This window comes from Cebidichthys violaceus, unplaced genomic scaffold, assembly GCF_023349555.1.
Source record: "Cebidichthys violaceus isolate CVI_PGR_0920_01 unplaced genomic scaffold, fCebVio1.0.p SCAF_12, whole genome shotgun sequence".
NCBI lineage: Eukaryota > Metazoa > Chordata > Actinopteri > Perciformes > Stichaeidae > Cebidichthys > Cebidichthys violaceus.
Genome location: NW_027176285.1, coordinates 15,092,714 through 15,112,202, shown reverse-complemented (window position 1 = coordinate 15,112,202; position 19,489 = coordinate 15,092,714). Strand labels below are relative to the sequence as shown.

Here is a 19,489-nt window from a genome sequence, read left to right as displayed (position 1 = left end):
CACACTTTGATTCATGTTTATTCACTCATTAATTTGCTGAGCATGAACGCTCTTCTTCACAAACACGTTGAAACCTCACCGGTCATTAACAGTCAACTAATCAGAGTGGATGAATCCGTGATCTGGATTTTTCTAGGAAAAGACTGGGAACTACTTTATTCTGTTTAATCATCAGTCGTGTGCCTTAATCTTGGGAGGATAAATTATTCTGAAAGATGAATCAACCTCATGTGCTATAGAAGCAAACGGCCGAACACGAATCTTTGATTTTATACATAATCCCCAAAAGAAATCCTGTTTTTATTTCCGTTAAGACCCACGGACTCCATCAAGTGGAAGGATCTCACTTCAGAGTGTCAGAAAGTAGATCCTACTGTCACCACGGAGTACATTAGCCATCAGCTCAACGTGATATTGTGCTACGAGGGGAAACACAGAACTAGGAGACGCTAAAGTTTGTAGCTTCAAAACATGTAAAAACTTGACATGTTTTACACAATTCAAATTAAAGGGATGGAAAATGTAAACCAACTCGACTGTCTTTTATTATGAATGAGTTTCCCAGAATGAGTCAGTTACTTCATGCTACAGGTTCAAACACTGTGGTTTCAGAAACACCCTTCAGTCCGAAGAAATGCAACCGGGAAAATCAAGTCATTCTGAAACCATTTCAGAGTCCTCTTGCTTTGACAAACTGTTCTTGTAATGGCGTCGCTGCTTCCTCCGAGCCCTCCTCCCCAGCGAGGACATTTTTGATATTCCCCTCGGCGTCTATGACCACGGCGGTCCTCTTCAGCTCCTCGTAGCGCGTCTGCCGCTCTGCGACCGCCACGCAGGCGGCGAGCACCTCGTCCGACTCAAAGTCGTAGTCCCGCTCGAGCTCCGGGGCGTGAAGGATCTGCTCTTTGGCCTCCTCCTCTTGACGAGTCTTCTCCTTGGTTGCCAAGTGCTGCTTCTGTAACCGCCACGCCCACTCCAGGTCCTCCTGCCACAGGGCGCGCTCTGATGGGCACAGGTGGATCGCGACCTGGAAAGACCTCACAGCCTGCAGGGGGTGGGGGGGGACGACAAGTTCAAACACACGCTTTTATGGGTGGTCCTGAAAGATGGGCGAAGGCATGTTTATAGTCTCCAGCAAAAAAACGAAAAGCTCCGCCCAAATTCTTTACGGCCTTCTGGCGTCTGTGCAGCTGAACGAGCCGGTCGGGCTCAAAAGACTCCGACAGTCTTTGCGCTGCGCTGCGGGTCGATTTATGGTTTCATTAAGAAGACGTCAGTAGCTCTCAGCTGACTGTGCAGTTGTAGATCGATGTGAAAATGATTGTCCCACTGAACAGGAATAAAAAATGGCCGCCGTCCGTCCGTCCGTCCGTGGGACCTGGCGTCAAGCTTTTAGCTGGGACTATTTACTGCCTGTGAAATGGTGACGTAAATCCATCCGCACATGCCGCCGGAGGTGACTGATGAGCTCATGAATGCATTCATGATTCATGTTTGATATCTTTTTATTTCTTTATATATATTTAAAGAGGCTCTGTAACCGCTTCGAGACGTCTTTCTTTGAGGCAGTTCTCAAACTAATTATGAAGAAAAGAAGACATATTAATCTGTTGGAAGTTGTTAAATCTACGGTACAAAAACGCTCAAAGCCAAGTTGTCTTTGGCCTGTCATCAAGACACACACACACACACACACACACACACACACACACTGAATTAACATTCATTATTGACAGCTTGATTAGCCGCTGCTGCTGGCGATGCAATAGCGGCCGCAGCAGCGTGTGACTGGGTATTGTTTTCACCTCGACAGTGTGTGTTGGTGAGTCATCGCGGCAAACATGTGCTCCTGGAGATGCATACTGCAGCGGTTACTGCCACAGAAGTGGTTTTGAGAACTGTGCCAGGTGTAAATACGTCTGTCTGTTCTGAGGACAGATTGTTTTCTGACGTCTGACTTTAGGCCCGTGGCCCAGTTTTTGGCGTCGCAGTCGGTGCGATCCCATCGCGAGGTGGCCTGCAGTTTGTGTCGTGAACGCTCCGTGACTGTAAACTGCTCTTTGCCGATAAGAAAAAAAGAGCGAGGAGGGGATTAAAGATTCAACAGCAGATTTTTGTGTCGACGCTTCAGAGAGTCTCTGTGTGCGTTTTGCCGTTCTTCACGCTGTCGAGCCTAAACGCAGACGTGGATTACGGTGAACGGAGGATCTGCGTTTCATCTGTTAACGTCCTACTGAGGCTCGGCGTTCTCAGTTGCACCTGTTCCCAGTGATACCGTGAGCCACACCTCTTATGAAAAATCTGATTTACAATCAGTCCATAAGTCATTCGGGGAACAAAAGCCTCGCGGACAACCTGCGATACGAGTTCAGAGATTCAATGACCAGGACAAGGACAAAGATCATCTGCAGCAAATTATTTTGTAACGAAACCGGTTTGTGAAATGTCCCCCATCTGTAACACAGATGAGTCTTTGAGAGGTGAACTGACTTATGACACAGTCTGTTCACAAAAACAACACATCAAGTTGAATCTTGAACAGACTGAAGTCTCACTGAGACCTCGTTTCCAAAGAAATCCTTCAACGGGCAAAAAAAAAAAGAAAATGCCACAGTTGGCAGATTAACCGGCTTTATCATAATAAGGAGGAGATAAACGGTGACGGAGCCGTCATGCTGTCACTGTCGACCTCCAATGTTTAAAAAAACATCAAGAGAAGTGTTGAAATAAATGAAATCAGAAGCAACAGGGTTTGTTTTCTTTGGGTGCTTTCCAGGAGTGGAGGTTAAAGAAGGGAAAGAACAGACTTTTTTTTTTGGGGGGGGGGGGGGGGATCGCTGCCCTCACATTTGCACAAACAGGTACTAGTGAAACATGTTGACGCACACAAAGCTCTGAAACCTGACTGAACAGGCCTTGCTAAAAATAGATGTGCCTCCCCCCCCCCCCCCCGCTGTTCCTTTCCAATAACTTCATTATATAACGAGGCGTGTCTATATTTGGTTTAGTTTTAAGCGCGGGTAACTTTCAACACTTCCCATTGTTGTTTTTTGATGCCGTAAGACAGGCCTCCTCGCTCTGGGAGTGACAGGCGGTGCCATTAAGCGAAGGGTTTGGGAGCACGGCCTTAGTTTGCGCGGCTCAGAATGGGCGGGACGGTGTAACCGAGATCCGTGGGTTCCACACACACCCACAGGTCCCGGCGCGTTCTGCGGCAAATTTGAGCAATCGTCCAATGGCCCCCGGGGCGACTGGGTGTGCTTTGAAAGAGGAGCAACCTCAGAAGGAGTTCGCAGAAAGAAGTAAACAGAAGCGACTGACGTATGGCGTTCAAAAAAAAAGGCGAAGACGGCGTTGATTTACAGCTGGCTACAAAAAAAAAAAAAAAGAGGCGTGGTTTACTGCAAAAATCAAACATTCACAAATGAAACGGGGCCCTTCCAATGAGGATTAGTGGCTGAATGAGCAAGAGGCCGTGAATTGTTATGCAACATTACTGAGTGGATTTGCATTGTGTTTGCATGGGCAAAACGGCAAAACGACACACTGCGATTATCAACGTTCCGAGTTTTTGTTTTTCTGATTCTGTCGTTTCCACCTTTCTCGCTACGAGTCGCACGTTCCTCCACCCGCCGTTCGCATTCGCCGACGGCCCTGAAGTAGTTTGCCCGTCGGACAGCTTTTCCGCGAGCGCGGCGCATTCCGTTTTGTTTTTTCGATTGGGAACTCACCAGGTCCACCTCTCCCAGGTTGAGCTGGGCGCGGCCCAGAGTCTGCCAGCCCTCCCACCAAAGGGGGCGGAACTTCACCGCCATCTCCGCCGCCCTCACCGCAGGAAACACTTCCTGTAAAATGGTCAGTACCTGTGGAGAAACCACACAACACGATTAAAAGACTCTTTAGGAGCTATACCTTCGCAAAAAAGGACAACAAATGTGCGATTCCCAATATTACATTTGCATGACAATATGAGAGCTGTGAAACATAGTAACGTGCGCGAAGCTTAGAGTTTATGGTTCATGCTGAAGGATGCATCCTCGTCATGGGAGCATGATGAGCTCCAGGCTAATCAGAGCCTGATAATGGACAATAACAGGTTGGATGTGCTTCACATGTGTAGTTAAGATACACTGGAGCTGAAGCTAAGCATGTCCGCGCTGATGTCACGTTTCACGTCAGTCGCAGCAATGGAGGGAAAGAAAATCCCATTTGCGGTGGTTTTCAAGTCCTGGTCCTCTAATGATTTCCTTCTTGAATAACCTATAATGGATAATATCATATTAGGCAAACAATGGTTGGGGCTATAAGGAGGTATTTAATCGTGTTTGTTGTAGTAAATGGATGAGAAAGAATTGAGTTTGTCTGTCCGCCTCCTCTGGCTTCTCCCAAATATTATTATTTTTATTGTTTTTAAAGATGCCAACGTTAGAAGATCGGAGGAACGAAGGACAAAAGAAGACTGAGAGGAAGAGGAAGTGAAACGACAGAAAGGGGACAAGGAAGCGGAGCCAAAAAGAACAAAAACATTGAAGCGGTTGGAAACATGCGGAGGACTTTTAGTTCTGCCGACGCCGCGCTGATATCGCTTATCTGGCTTAAAACGCATACTGGAGCGGCAGCCGAAAGAGGGTCTATGTGGCTGTGATGGCTGGTAAATGACCTCACACACACACACACACACACACACACACACACACACACACACACACACACACACCAAAGGGCCTGAACGGAGGATGCGCTCCGGTAGTCTTGCAACTTGCTGGAAGTGACTGATTTACTGCGTGTTCCACAAAACCACCGTCAGGTGATTTACACAGGATGTAAAACTACTACCCCCCGCCCCCCCCCCCCCCAAACCCTGAGGGCAGCTGTTGGGCTGCATCACATCTTAAGACACACTCGCCAAGGAAACAGCGGATCAGAAGAAAGCCTGGAATAAAGACATACGTTTCATTTTTTTCTGGTTCTGCTGCAATTTGAATCCCTTCTTCTTGTATCCTGTAATATATAACACACCTGAGACTTCATCTCGTACAGCAGCGGGTTGTCTGGAGTCAGCTGGATGGCCTCGTCCAGCTTCTTAATGGCCTCCCAGTGCCTAGAGGAAACACACACACACACACACGCACACGCACACGCACACACACACACACACACACACACACACACTGTGGGTCAAAACACACATTACAGACCTAAGAGATCAATCACACGAAAAAAAGGTGTTTGTTTACCGCATCATAAATCGTGACCTGGTTGCTAACCGGTGCACTATAAACCGCAGCGTGACACACAACTGAACCGATAAGTATGTGAGTTATTTATAGAGCATGTTTTGTTGGCTGCGATCTGAAGCTACCGGATATCTCGCTCTACATCGAGTCAAACACGCCTTTTGTGTTCAGAGTCTTCGACGGACTCAAATAGACGATCGCATAAAGCAACGAAATTGGACGCTCGGTCCTACGGCCTCCGCCCTGAGATTTGATATACGTTACGTAACCGAACGCACGGCGCACACTTGTCCGGTGGATTTCATCAAAGCGCTTCTCCGGGGTCATTTCTGCTGTTCTATACAATAGAGAACCCAAACCGTCCCCGATTCCGTCTGTCCATTCTCGCGTGCGAGATGAATAAACTTTATTCAGTCGTATGTCAAGTTTGCCATCACCTTTGAGTTTTGTGCATTTTAGTCATTCCTTAATTTCACTCAAATAGAAAATGTCGAAATGAAATCGATGCTTTTGTTCTTTTGACTTGTCGAGTGAAAAACGACACGTTCACCGCAACACCTGTCTACCTGTAGAGCACAAAAGAGCTCCAGCAGGCGAAGTAAACACACACACACACACACACACACACACACACACACACACACACACACACACCCTGGGATTGGCTCCTTTTCACACATGCAAGGAGAAACATATACATGATTTGCATATGTTTGAACAGAAGTCACACTGTTTTGCATATATTTTACGGTTTTATTTTTTTTAACACATGAATCCGGGTTCAATGTTTTCGCTTTTTTTTTTTTTTATTACTTGCCCAGTCTGACAAGTGGGGAAGAAATTCACTTCCCCAAAAGTCAATTTTTACGTTCCACTATGCAAATTGAATGCTAAAAGATGAAAGTGAATCGTCATGTATAACCTTTATCTAAATAAATGAATTGGAACAAGGACGCGTTTTTGCGCCTTTGCGTCAAACATGGCTGGAGTTTCACCCTCATCCTTCAAGGCCTCCCAACTAAACTCTTGTTTCCGGGATGGTTGAAAGTCTCCTCTCCTGTCCCTCGTGAACGTCGCCCTCGCCGCTGCACATGTGCGCCTCTAAGCAGAGGTGACAAGGAAAGGAAGTGAGCGGGCCCAGCGGGCGGCTCGACGTGGCAATCCCTACTGTTGAGCCCTGGGGAACATCCCTCTCCTCCTCCGGTCAATATTGACTCAAGAACCATTTCAATAGAACGATCAAGACACCGGCTCGGAGAGATTGTGAGGTGAAATTCCTGGGTTTGACGACACAATAATGTCTGTTGTGTGCAGATCTTTTATTGCTTTATGAAGAAGGATGTCCTGAAAAATTCAAAAGAGCAAATTAAAACCACACGAGACCATTAACGCTGATCGGTTATACGGCCTGAACCAGGATCACGCCTGAGAAAAACACATTCTGTTCAACAGTAAGACAGCAGTGAGGAAATGGAACTAGAGCAGTGTGGAAATATTGCCCGCACATGAGGCAAAAAGACAAACATCATGTGAGGAAATTAAGCAACGAGCAACAAGTCAATACACCCCATGAAGTGAAAACGACTCCTCTACAACTCTGTACATGAGTCAACCTGCATTCATCGGAATGACGGAAGCGCACACTCACACGCCGCTTAGAGAAAGAGTGAAAAAAAAAAAAAGGTGCATCACACGAGCTATTTGCAGCATGTCATTGTTCTGAAAAGAGCATAGAGGGTTGGGGCATTATGATCTTTTTTTTTTTTTTTTTTTTTTACACACTGCCCCAGGAAACATGGGCCCAACGCGTGCCGATGACATTACTGAACCAGTGAGCTGATCTCAGCCGCAGGAACAGAACAAGAGAAGAAGACCTTCGGAGGGATGGCGACCATTTGAATCGACATCTGAAATTTGATGTTTTCGAAACAATTGCCCTGTTTTTTTTTCAGTTTGAATGTGTTAAAGCTGATGTGTGAGTGAAGGACAGAGATCTGTCAATCATCATCTTTTGTACCTTTTTTGAAACGACAACAGTCTCAAGCGAACGTCTGTTGAGCCACGTTTACAAATGAATATGCGATACGCATCATAAAATGTTCTTTTTTTGGATCGTTAAAACCATTCGTTTATCGGTCAGACACCGGCTATCTCTGATTTTTGCTCACCCAGTCTGTTCACGCATGAGCGACAATTGACTGTCGTCCTTATCAAGAGTCTTCTCTGCATGTCAGCAACAGCTGATCTCACAGAAAAACAGTTTGCTGTCCTGTGAAGATTACCGCGTCTGTAGATCCGAGAGGAAATCTCACGTATATATGTGAGAATCCTGCTTATCGTGACACGAGTACATTTATACAACACAATATCTGTTGGTCTTTAAAAAAAAACAACCGTAGACAACAGCGACAAGTCGCACAAAACTTCTTCCCTCACAAACAGGTACTAGAGGAGCTCTTTACTTCCATCCGGAGCATGTAGACCTTACGTAATGACAGCCTTTACATCAGACGTCGATGTTGTTAGAGACCAGACAGCATCTCAAACCCCTGAACAGCCATTACGGAGCATCATTTCCCCCTCAACACAATCCACTTTCCCCTCACAAACACAATTACGGGCTGTGACTAAGGCCAACAACGTTGCATCTTCTGGACCGAAGAGGGTTTCACAAAGTGATTGTTATACGGCTAAAAATGTCAATTATCATGGAAGAAGTATCAGATAACAGGGTCCTTAAAAAGGCCTATTTTGTCATCTAGCAGCAAAAAAAAAACAGCAGCTGAGTGATTTTATACTGCTGGAAATATTATTTTTTTTTAAATCCATCAACGGGGGAAATATCACTTAATAATAATAATCATAATCAAATCAAATAACCATTAACCATTCTTTACCATTTATTTTCCACTAGAGCATACTTCAGGGGGTGCTAGAGTAGACTGTAGGAGCAATTTAAACATAAAAAGAAATCACTTCCTGTTTTGAAAAAGCTTTCCTTAAATTGCTCCATGTTTTTGCCTCTTCCCCTCCACTGTTGAATATGTGTTTGAAAGGAAGTGAACACCAATGCTTCTCCCACTGCCAACAAATACATTGCTGCTGTATTCATTTACAATCTCTGTCCTGAGAGGAATGCAGCTCTTTGGGCTTTTGAAATCCAAATCTGTACAAGAACACACACTTGTTGACAACAAAATAAACCTCCTGATTTCACTCTTGGCTGTGCCTTTGAATTACACTATTTAACAAATGTTATAGAACTGTTGTAGCAAGTCGGTAGAAAGCTTTTATCTGCGTTAGATGAGTCTCAGTGCTCTGTACCATGGTGCCCTCCATTGGAGGGTTTCACACATGACATGTCCCTAGTTGATGCAAAGTTGAGCTCCTTTGGGCTTTTTGTAGAAACAGAAAGTTTGTCTTATAATCAACTAAAATCACATAGTTAAAGCTGTAATCCGTCCCTCACCTGCCGTGCTCAGCCAGCACTGCACCTTCATCCTTCAGCCTCTGGCTCTTGGCTGCACAGTCCTCCAGCAGGATCTCTCGCCGCCGTTTGATGGCGTGCAGCCAGTCCACCTCGTCACCCGGACCCGGACCCGCATCCTCGGCCTTCTCTGCCTCGGCCTCAAACTGCTGCACCGCTGACTTTGAAACCTTCTCACCAACTTTCCTCTTCCAGCCAAAAGAAGCCATTCTGTTAGGGGGGGGGGGGGGGTGGTGGTTACAGAGTATATGCCTAGAAATCACATCTGAAATCAGCGCGCAATCGGCACGTGAAAATCTACGGAAATGGACTTTTATTTTGAAATATCAGAAAACAAGCTACATTTCAACGTGATGTTACTGCCAGATACGTATCTAACTTAACGTTACGCAGCAGTCTGTCAGCTACAGTTAGATATATATATCCTGTTTAAACACAAAGCACACAACTAGTTATCTAACAACTAACTAGCTGCAACAGCAAGACGAGTTAGCTAATAAAAACAACGCTAGCTAACGTTAGCTCTAATGACCTAGCTAACACTTAGCCCAAACTCTTGACACACTCAGTAAGTTTGCACACACAAGACTGCACTCGAGTTGATTTTAACATAACATATTACATTTGCACTTGCAGACTTCTACAGCTTTCCGTGGGCAAAACTGGACAAGCTAACGTCGGTTAGCCATATTGGTTGACCCGGAAGTGGTGTGAATGTTTACGTCGTCTCTTAAAGAAACACGAACCAAGTTTTTTTGTTTTGTTTTTGTTGTTGTAAAGATGATACACTATAATGCTGAGGCGTGTGTTAAGGACACAGACGTGAAACGCATTATTAAAGTATGTTAGTACATTTTACAGTAAAATTACTCTCCATTTTGCCCACTAGATGGCACCACAGAGTTGATTCAGAACAATCTCTTGGCATACTTGACATTTTGTGTGCAAAATTTAATTTTTAGTAAATATAAATTTGATCTAAAATGAGGATTGTTTTCCATCACATTTTATTACACAGAATTACCTGAATCAGTTAGTGTGATTCTAGAATAAACAATAAGGAGATGACTTTTACTTCCTTGTGAGTTTATCCACCTTGTTGGAGGACATTCCTTGTTTGCAGTGAGAGTAACATGTAGTTTCCTTAGTACTGTTGATTGCATGGCTGCGATGGTGAACGGTACCATCTTTCATGTTCATGTGAGCCGTCCAAAAGACTAAAAACATGCAGAGAAACTTCAGCAAAATTGTGTGAAATTTAGCGGTTTATTAGGCAGTTGTGTATACAAATGATTTCAACACTGTCCATTCAGATTTACACTCGTCAATCTGGTAGGGTCCCTTTACACAACAAACAAAAATAGAACAATATTTATTTGAAGCAGTCCGAACAGATAGACTTGGCAGAATTTATCGTCAGTCCACTAGGACACGACTCCATAAACTGTCCAAAAAAGGTCACGGTTTCACACATTCATCTTTCCTACAAACCCCTTGAGAAGTTTAATAATCAAAACTTCAACTGCCCTATAAAACTAAAAAGGTTTAGTTTTACAATATCATCCCGAGACCATAGTGCGTTTCTTCACCACGATCAGTTTAATTCATAAACTCTAGTTTTAAAACTGACACAAAAAGGTCAAATATTAACTAAATATTTCAGTCCAAACCAGCAAGAGAAACAAGTTGATCACAATTATTGTCACTCTTGGCAATTTTTGTTACGTCATACTTCTGAAATGTAAAATTGTTTATACCAGTGAGATATTTTAGATGTTTAAAGCCGTAGAGCTAAACACAAGAAACGGAGCCTTGAGCAACTGCTAACACCTCTTAACACAAATAAAGTCAAAATAGAATTGAAGTGACTGATATTACGATGGTAACATGCAAAGTCCATTAAAACCCGGTTCAATTGACAAAAATGATTCATTAGAAACCAGTTTACCGTTCAAGTTCGCTTTGTTTTCCCTCTATTGAAGGAATTAAAACATGTTAGCAGTTTCTGAGGGTTATTTCAACGTTTTTGCATTTAAGAATTTTTCTAAAACATTTTTGGTAACGCAAAAGTAATCTGTGAATTGTTAACAGTAGTTGTGAATGAACAACACTGGCAAAATAATAATTTGTGGACTTCCAACACTTGAAATTCTCCCCCAAAAAAAGTGCCAATAATTTGGATCGGCACTGGATTCCTACTTTTACATGAAAACAGTACCGATGACGATAAGGCAGCCGAACAACAGACACCGCTCACAACTTTAAGACTGTGGACAGGAAATGGAGGGAGATGCATCACACCTGTGATTAAAGACGTATATATATCCATCCAAGACTTTGTGAACTTGCAAGTATGTATTGTCTGACATTTTTCTTTATCAAATATAAACCAGCAACACCGCTTAAGATCTTAATGTTTCTGTGATGTTTTTCTGCAATCTATCCAGCATGACACGTTTCAGGTTTAAGTTTGTAAAAGGGAATGTGTGAGCAAAATAATGGAAAATAAAACCCCCAAAATGATAATATTCTGGATGTATTCACCTGCCAATAACACATTGTCCATGCACTGCATGTAATTGCTGCTACTCAATTTGAGCCCTGAGGCCGATGCACTTTTGATGGGTTGGCATTTACAAACTGGATGTAGACAAAAGGCATTTCATTCAGTGATCGAACTCAAATCCTAATCGTTAATCTAAAAAAAAGAAATACAACAAAAAGTCAAAACCAGCGTGTCATTTTAATATGCGACACTGAAAATGATATATTTCTAGATTTTGACTGTCGTGGCAAAATACCTGTTAAATGGTAAAAGCAGGCTATACTCATGTGGAGAGACAATCAAGTATCAGAATAATTGTGATTGAAGGAAACAAAGCTGTGATATTGATTTAAAAACCAGTCGGTAAAAAAAGGAAAATATATACCATCCAGCAATAGATCTTGATGCAAAAAAAAAAAAAAAAAAAAAAGCAACCCAAAATTCCATTTCCAACAGAACCAACACTCCATCCACTGATAAATATATTCATGTCTTTATATATAAAAATGTAGGGGACAGACAAATTCAAACATTTTTTTGTTTTTTTTGTTTTTTTTTTACAACAAGGACACAAATCATGAAGATTTAGTCTCTGACAAAGAAAAGAAAAACAAACATAAACGTGATGAAGCATTCTTTTTGTCCCTGACACAAGACAGAAATAAAGGGCTCACTGCACTTCTTCAGAGTCCAATGAATGTGAATGGGCGTGACCACCCTCGTATAGCCGGTGCAGAGCCCCTCCCCCATCTGCACCACTTATCTGTTCCCCACAGAGATAGAAAACAAAAAACAAAAAAACAAGAGCAGCAAGAAATAAAAGAAACTTGTGCAAAAGTGCTACCTGCACCCTATACGACTGCCACCCCAACACCCAACCCTCAACACGTGGCTTCCTTCTCTGCAGGCAAAAAACTTGATCTTGTTCTCTGTACTGGGAAAGCAGTGCTCACTGGCTACAGTACAGAAAATTCAGTGTAATCACTTGCGCATATATGTATAGGTGGGATGTGGACATTTACCATTAAATTGATCAGGGAGTTGTTCAAAAAAACCCTTTTCTAAATGTTGTTCTGTCCTAGCTATTAAGTAGCCCATCTTTCATCTTTTCCAAATAACCCTTTACAGTCCCTGTCCGCTCAGTACACATCCTGTCCACTCGGGGAACACTGACCTGCGTCAGCGCCACGGAACAATCGCCTCATCCTCGGCTGGGATGAATTGAGCCATGAATCGGTTTTGCATGCTTATTGCTATAAAGACACTCGGAGAGGAAAAAAAGGCTAGCGATTGTTTTGCAAAGCTATCGTGCAAGTAATTTAATAAGATTCGCACACATCTCAAAGAACTCGATGGTGTGGCTTCCCGGTCGAGGGACGGTGGCGGCGTCCCCCCCTCCCGTCGACTCAATGGACGAGGTCAACGACGACGCTAAGGAGCCTTCGGCGGCCTTGGTGGGGAGCACAGTGCTAGACGTGGCGGGAGCTTCTGCCCCGTCCACATCGTTCTTAATAGTGGTGCGGTAGTTGCCCACGGACCCGGATCGGAGAGGGGTAGCGGTTCCAGATTTTGTCTCCAACATATCATCTGAAAGAAAACAAGACGCAAAAGGTTTTCTACATAACACACATACAAAGATATGGTAGAACTTCCATATCGAGGTCTATAAAAAGGGTGTATGCAGTTCTTGAAAAGTTGTAAAAGACATTGAATTCCCTCAAAAAACAAGACCCTGAAAGTCGGCCCTCCGTTCCTTAAATCCACCCGTTACAACTGCAGCTTACTGCTGCGGCTGACTCGGCTGGAGCAGCAGTCAAAACGTAGTCCCGTGCCCTTTGCACAGCATGCCTTCGCTGCCTTAATTCCGCTCATAACAACACTCTTATCTCATATTTGCCTTTGAGGTACCGCCGCGCACCTACACAGACAAAAAAAGCCGAAGCACTCAAACCCCCGAGTCAATCATTTATGAAGTCTTCACCGAGGCAGTAAAGCACGGGACAGAATCCAAGGAATCACGACCAACACACTGAGCTGAATGGAATATCATCAAAAACTGTAAATCAGTGATATGAGACTTGTTTAAAACACACAACATTAGAGAGCAATACAACTCTCTGTATTTGATACAGAGCTGCTGAATTGAAGCTTACCGTCTATGCTACGGAAGTCGAGGAGGTAGGTTCTACTGTCCACCTGGTAGAGTTGAAGGCTCATCTTGGTTTGCATCCCAGTAACGGGATTCTTCCTTCTCACGCGCAGATAATAAGGATTCACAACCTGGAAGAGTTATGAAAGGGTGAAGAAACAGTGACTGTATAACGCTACCTGTTTTAAATGCGCTCCACCTTCCTTACCTTCCACTCGTAATCCAGCTGTTTCATGGCACGGCACACTTCTGACATGATATCGTTGGGTCGACTCTGACTCCGGATACCCAGGTGCCACTTGGCCCTTCTAACACCCTGGTGCTTGGACTTCTGGGGGTTCAATTCGTCCAGCGTGTGGCGAGGCCTGGGTGGAGTCTCCGCCAGCAGGAAGGGCACGCGCTCAGGGTGGGCCTTGACGACGCCAGACACGGCCGCGCCGGACGAGCTCAGGTGCTGGTCATCTAGAAAAGAGTCGGGAGGGCTGGACGCCAGGTAAAAGTCCTTGGCTTCATTCATGATGCGACGATTGTCAATGATGAGATGGTAGGCGACGGCCAACGGATCCTGGTGGTTGCGACTGTATATGCAGGTCAGGACCTCCTCCTCTGTGCACTCGAACTTCTCACATACCTCTTTGAGGGCCTCGTCGTCAATCATGTTGTTGCTGTAGGAGGGGTCCTCGGGGAACAAGTACTTTGGGAGGCCCTGTTTGAACCAATCGTCCTCTCTGCAGCGGGAGAAACTATTTAGTCCAACAAACCACAGACCGTGAACGCAACACTTAGCAAAAGCTTGTGATTAATCTGGTCGGGCTCACCGGATCTCTTTGATGGTGGCTCTTTTCATGGGGTCCACCTGCAGCATGTGTTTAAGGAGGCTTATCACCGAAGGGTTCAGATACTGCGGGGTGAAAAAGATTCCGTCGCAGATCTTCTTAAAGAGCGTTGGCACGTGGTCGTCGTCGAAGGGAAGCGTCCCACACAACAAGGCATAGAGAATGACCCCACTGCTCCAGATGTCGACCTCTGGACCAGCATATAGCCTGAGGATGAGTTCAAAATGATGAGTTGTGTTTATTCAGTCAATGTCAACATCTAAAAGGTGGTAAACATTACCTTCCTGAGATGACCTCAGGAGCGGCGTAGTTTGGAGAACCACAGCTCGTCCGCAGGAACTCTCCATCTGACATCATGTTTGATAATCCTGCACAAAATGTTACACGGGTAAAATACGGTGAGCGTACGGCCCGGTAGCTATTCGGCACATTTGAGTGGTGCAGCCCTACGTGTATTACAAAACTAAAAACACAGGGACAGACTCGATAGTCCTATTAATAGTCAAAAAGCTCCACATGGACTCTACATTTAATTTAGAGCTACTGAACCACGTTCTGTACTATCGTATCCATCATTTTAACGACTAAAGTCACCTGTGTAGACCCGGGTTTAGGACTCGACACGCTTACCGAAGTCTGCAATCTTGGCGTTCATGTGTGCGTCGAGCAGCACATTTTCAGGCTTGAGGTCTCGGTGCACCACCATGTGTCTGTGGCAGTAGTCTACCGCCGAAATAATCTGCTGGAACAGCCGACGGCTCTCCTTTTCATCCAACTGTCAAAAGCAGAAATCATCCATGAGGTGTTGATCTTCTCCGTGACTCTCACTCTGTGAATTAGCACATCTCAGCTGACTAAGCGGCGCTCGGTGTGGCGTTATGTTATCTTTTCAAGCCACAGTTTCTGCTTCACAGGTTGCTGTATCTGCACCAAAGGCTGGCTATGAACACAGAAGAAGTACATAATGCACGCATGTGTGCTGGTCCTCTCACTGGAAACTAAATATGCAAAAATCTGCGACGTTTGACAAGACGGACAGAGTGAAGGACAACGTGGGAGATCTTTAGAACAGACTTTAAGACATTTCACAGTATCTTAGGGTATTACCTTTCCATTCTTGCAGATATAGTCGAATAGCTCGCCTCCTGAGACGTACTCCATCACCATAAAGATATCCGTAGGGGTGCTAATAACCTGATACCTGCAGACATCGACACAAAGTGGAAATCATACGGCTCATCAACAAATAGGAGATATAACACTGCTCAAATACAGTTATCAGCTATTATTTCAGCATTTGTAGGAATCAAAAAATAGGAAAGCATGCTGTTAAATCTGTGGAATGTTGTAGAAACATCACACGTTATGCTCCATTTCCAGCAAGAATATGACTAAATCGTAATATCTTGGGAGTTTTATGCCTTGCTGTGAGAAAAATAACCCATTTAGTAAAGACGCCATGTGACACACTTTATGAACCCGAGATGGTGCAATGAAACACACCTCAATTAAATAAACTACAGGTGCGAAAGCAGCGAGTCTAGCTTTCAGACAATAAAGACTTATTTGTATATTTGCAGACATGTTAAATACAAATACCACAATGACATGCAGCTATGACACAGCACATCTGTGGCTTGTTACATCCTCACACTCAGAAGCATTGCAGAGAGCTTAATTTCGGAGCATCGTTAGTATAAATTTGATTCAGCTACTTAAGCCTTTGCAACTGGTTAACGCCTATCCTTTCAGGCCACGGCTTAGTGAGGAATTCTTGCACTTAAGAATTTACACCGGCACCCATCATGCATCTGTTTACACTACACTGGCTATGTGGCTGCGCTTGCACATAAGCCCCATTTCTCCCAGTGATTATCATATTCAACATCGAGCAGCAGAATAAGCTAACGGGGGCATTGTAGCCCCTGCAGCTCTAAATCCACATGTTTAATACTAAAGAAAGTAGCAAAGTAATGACAAGCGAACAGTGTTAAGAGATTACAGCGAAAACTGTGTCCGTCTCATCTTCCATCCACAACATTTTAATGTCAGTCTAAAGGTAAATTCATAGTGATTGTGACAGATGTGTTCCTGTAGACCGCACCGCAAAGTTAAAGTGACCAAAGTCTCAGCAGATGCTGACAAACCACTGACAATCGCTACAAACATCCTGTAAACCAGATGAGGGTGTGTTGTGTTGTATTGCTTCACTACTGTGCACCCTGTCAAAGATCTCACACACTCTCTCTCTCTCTCACACACACACACACACACACACACACACACACACACACACACACACACACACACACAAACAAAGGAAAGTTTACATTCTTGTGCATGCATGACATGGAGCTGGTATTTCATGCAATTAGCCACACCTCATGACTTTAACGACCCTGTAACTGTGGCCTTGAGCACTTGTTGCTTCCTGTGAACGTCTAGATACAAGCTAGAAAGTATCTCTTCATTTTTCTATATATATATATATATATATATATATATATATATATATATTGACTGTTTCAGCAGCATTCTTGTGTTGCCAAATGGAGTGTTTACTTCAGGCTTGTAGTGGTTTACAGCACCGCTCGACGCAAACGTGCATTTAAGCACCAACAGCGTAGTGAGCTAGCCTCTGATTAGTTCCACTGTCGGTTCAGACATGTGAAGTTAAACAATGACTCAGTCATGTATCCGTCTGCACCAACACGTGTGCCATTAGCCATTTAAAACAAGACAGAAAATATATGTTGGATAGGGTGTGACAATCCTATCCGGTTGTATTCAAAATACAGACCCCCCCCGAGTTCTGTGAATGAATAATTAATAAACTTTTCGGGAATACGAAACTGAAGGAGAGGCGATCACACAGCGAGGCGCGGTGAAAGATGGTGATAAAGCACTTTTACATATTGGAATGAAAAGGTCAACAGAGAGGAAATCAGGCAATAAAGCAGAGTGAGCCAGGGACTGAGAGGAGAGGAGACCGGGTCAGACAGATATCCCCACATGGACATTTTCTGAAACACACCATTAAAGCCTGGAAATAGCTCAGTGGGTGGCATTAATGCGGCGGCAGGGGGATTACAGAGCAGCGAGCAGGGTGTAATCTAGGACTTACAGTTTAATTATGTGAGGATGCCTGAAAAGCTTCAGGTTCTGGATCTCCCTGCGGATCTTTCCCACCACGTCCAAACTGCGGATCTTCTGCCTGTTCAAGATCTTCACGGCCACTTGGTGCTTGGTCAGCTCATGTTGGCCAACTGTAGGGTAAAACAAAACAAAAAAAAGAATGAGCGGACGTGAGCAACACCAATTACAACACAGGACAGACACCGCATGTTCAAAGGTTTGGAGTCACCCGTTTTGCAATTGCGCTCTAAATATTTTGTGTAGCCGTTTTCTTCTTTGAGCTTTCTGAAGTCTACTCAACTATTTAAATCTGCACACATTTTGATGCTAAGCTTCCAATTATTTTTTTTACCAATGACTGGTGATTTAGTCTACTGTTATTTATCTTATTTCTTTTATTCTTACTGTTGCTCGGAGGGATCCATGCATCTTCCTGTCATCTTAATTGTCAGTCCGGTTGAACTATTGTACAGAGTTTCGTTCTCCATGAACAACAAAAGGACCCTTTTTTTTTGCAAACCTTTCATGCAAAATAACATCTAACCTATTTGTAAAAAGAACTTTCTACAACCTAAAAGCGTGAAAGACAATCACGAAATGCATAGTATTTCCTGACTGTAATATATCAAGATTTTGTGGCAGGCATTCACAAACTTCTGAACAGCATTAAGTGATGGAAAAAGATAAAAGTGCATCTCCAAAACACTGACATATCTAGCCTGATATGTCTGCAACCACAACAGTCTGAAGACCAAGAAGCGTGGTGGTTTAGCCAATAGCTTGACAAGCCCAAAATACATTTAATCTCAACCCAAACAGCGATATGCAACAGTAGGAAGAGAACAAATATGTGAACATATCAGAACAAGTTACCATTCAATGAAAAGAAGGAGGGGGGGGAGTTAGTAAACAGCTGCTATTGATTTACCAGTTGTGCTGGTGAACTATGAACCAAGCCTCCAGTAATCAGGACCATTACCACGGAGCTAAAGACTGTGGTCTTCTTTCTAACAACGACCACAACAAGTGCAGCGATGACTCACTGGGAACCGTCTGTAAATAAAGCATGTTGCTGTTTGGAGAGAGTGCCTAATGGGTTCACTTCATTTGGGGCTCAATCGTGAGTTCAAAATGCACTGCATTGGTGAAACAGACTACACAAGAGGTCGATAATAACGACAGAGCTGAGAAGAGAATATGTAGAAATACATAGGGGACGTTCTCGAAAAATCATTAGACCAATAGGTGTTGATACAAGCAAAGCGGTTTATTGACATACTAATCGTGTAGCCCTCTAGATTGACAACACGGAATAGATTGGGTCCCTCCCCACACACACACACACACACACACACACACACACACACATCCAATAGCGGTCCCTTCAACAGAATGGCAAACATAACTCATAAGGAGGGCAGAGTTGAAGACCAAATGTAACGTTACCTCCGAGCTGCAGAACATTCCTGCATCGTGTTTTAAAGGAGACGACACGAATCGGGAAAGCTAAATGCTCCTCATTAATATCTACCCATCTAGCGCCATGGCTAGCAATACAACCGCCAGCCAAGACGGGTCTACTTCCCGGTGTCTGTCTTGACAAGCGACTTGTGGCTGTCGGGCTAACTTAGCTCCAAAACGCCGCCGCCACTACTTGAAATAGATGTGGCTAAACAGAAGCTAATGTCATGTAACGTGCATTGCGTGGCAGTCGTTGGCATCTGCGGCTACGTTCCGAAAATGTCTGTCAGAAAACAAGTTGAGCTAACTAGCAGGACATGAGGACAACAAGTGTGCTACCTTTCCTGGCGTTGCGACAAGTTAGCTTTCATAGCATGCTAACTTAGCATGCTAAGCTAGGAGCTCCCATTCCCACCATCTTTCAGTTTGGCAGGATGCAACAGACGTCAAAGACAGTCGGACATACCTTTAACCTTTCCAAACGTCCCCACACCGAGTGTATCTCCCAGAATGTAATGTCCAATTTTCACTCTTCCTTCATTTTTTTGTTTTTCCGTCGCCATCTTCCCGCAGTGGCCTTGCTGCGGGGTTAGCTAGCTGCGAGCAGAGATGGACCGAACTCCGCTGTGTGCGTCTCTA

General features: G+C 44.1%; 2 protein-coding genes across 2 annotated transcripts; both read right to left on the bottom strand.

Annotated features, from left to right (window-relative positions):
• Window positions 1-9,426, bottom strand: ttc33 (tetratricopeptide repeat domain 33). Its single transcript, XM_068706643.1, has 5 exons — window positions 9,347-9,426; window positions 8,707-8,934; window positions 5,020-5,101; window positions 3,732-3,863; window positions 1-1,045 (listed from the first exon to the last, which is right to left on the bottom strand). The coding sequence occupies exons 2-5, from the start codon at window positions 8,931-8,933 to the stop codon at window positions 671-673; spliced, it is 816 nt and encodes a 271-aa protein (XP_068562744.1). The 5' UTR covers window position 8,934; window positions 9,347-9,426; the 3' UTR covers window positions 1-670.
• Window positions 9,427-9,971: 545 nt separating this feature from the next.
• On the bottom strand, window positions 9,972-19,489 carry prkaa1 (protein kinase, AMP-activated, alpha 1 catalytic subunit). Its single transcript, XM_068706640.1, has 9 exons — window positions 19,317-19,489; window positions 17,379-17,520; window positions 15,362-15,455; window positions 14,885-15,029; window positions 14,535-14,622; window positions 14,237-14,461; window positions 13,627-14,146; window positions 13,423-13,549; window positions 9,972-12,856 (listed from the first exon to the last, which is right to left on the bottom strand). Exons 1-9 carry the CDS (start codon window positions 19,411-19,413, stop codon window positions 12,573-12,575), a joined length of 1,722 nt encoding a protein of 573 aa, XP_068562741.1. The 5' UTR covers window positions 19,414-19,489; the 3' UTR covers window positions 9,972-12,572.

Excerpts from the sequence above, each read along its gene's own strand:
- ttc33 (XM_068706643.1), bottom strand. The coding sequence starts at position 8,933 with ATGGCTTCTTTTGGCTGGAAGAGGAAAGTTGGTGAGAAGGTTTCAAAG. Across the intron at positions 3,864-5,019 it reads TGTACGAGATGAAGTCTCAG|GTACTGACCATTTTACAGGA; the intron begins GTGTGTTATATA and ends GTTTCTCCACAG. Across the intron at positions 1,046-3,731 it reads ACCTGGGAGAGGTGGACCTG|GCTGTGAGGTCTTTCCAGGT; the intron begins GTGAGTTCCCAA and ends CACCCCCTGCAG.
- prkaa1 (XM_068706640.1), bottom strand. The coding sequence starts at position 19,413 with ATGGCGACGGAAAAACAAAAAAATGAAGGAAGAGTGAAAATTGGACAT. Across the intron at positions 13,550-13,626 it reads AGCTGGATTACGAGTGGAAG|GTTGTGAATCCTTATTATCT; the intron begins GTAAGGAAGGTG and ends TAACTCTTCCAG. Across the intron at positions 12,857-13,422 it reads CGACTTCCGTAGCATAGACG|ATGATATGTTGGAGACAAAA; the intron begins GTAAGCTTCAAT and ends GTTTTCTTTCAG.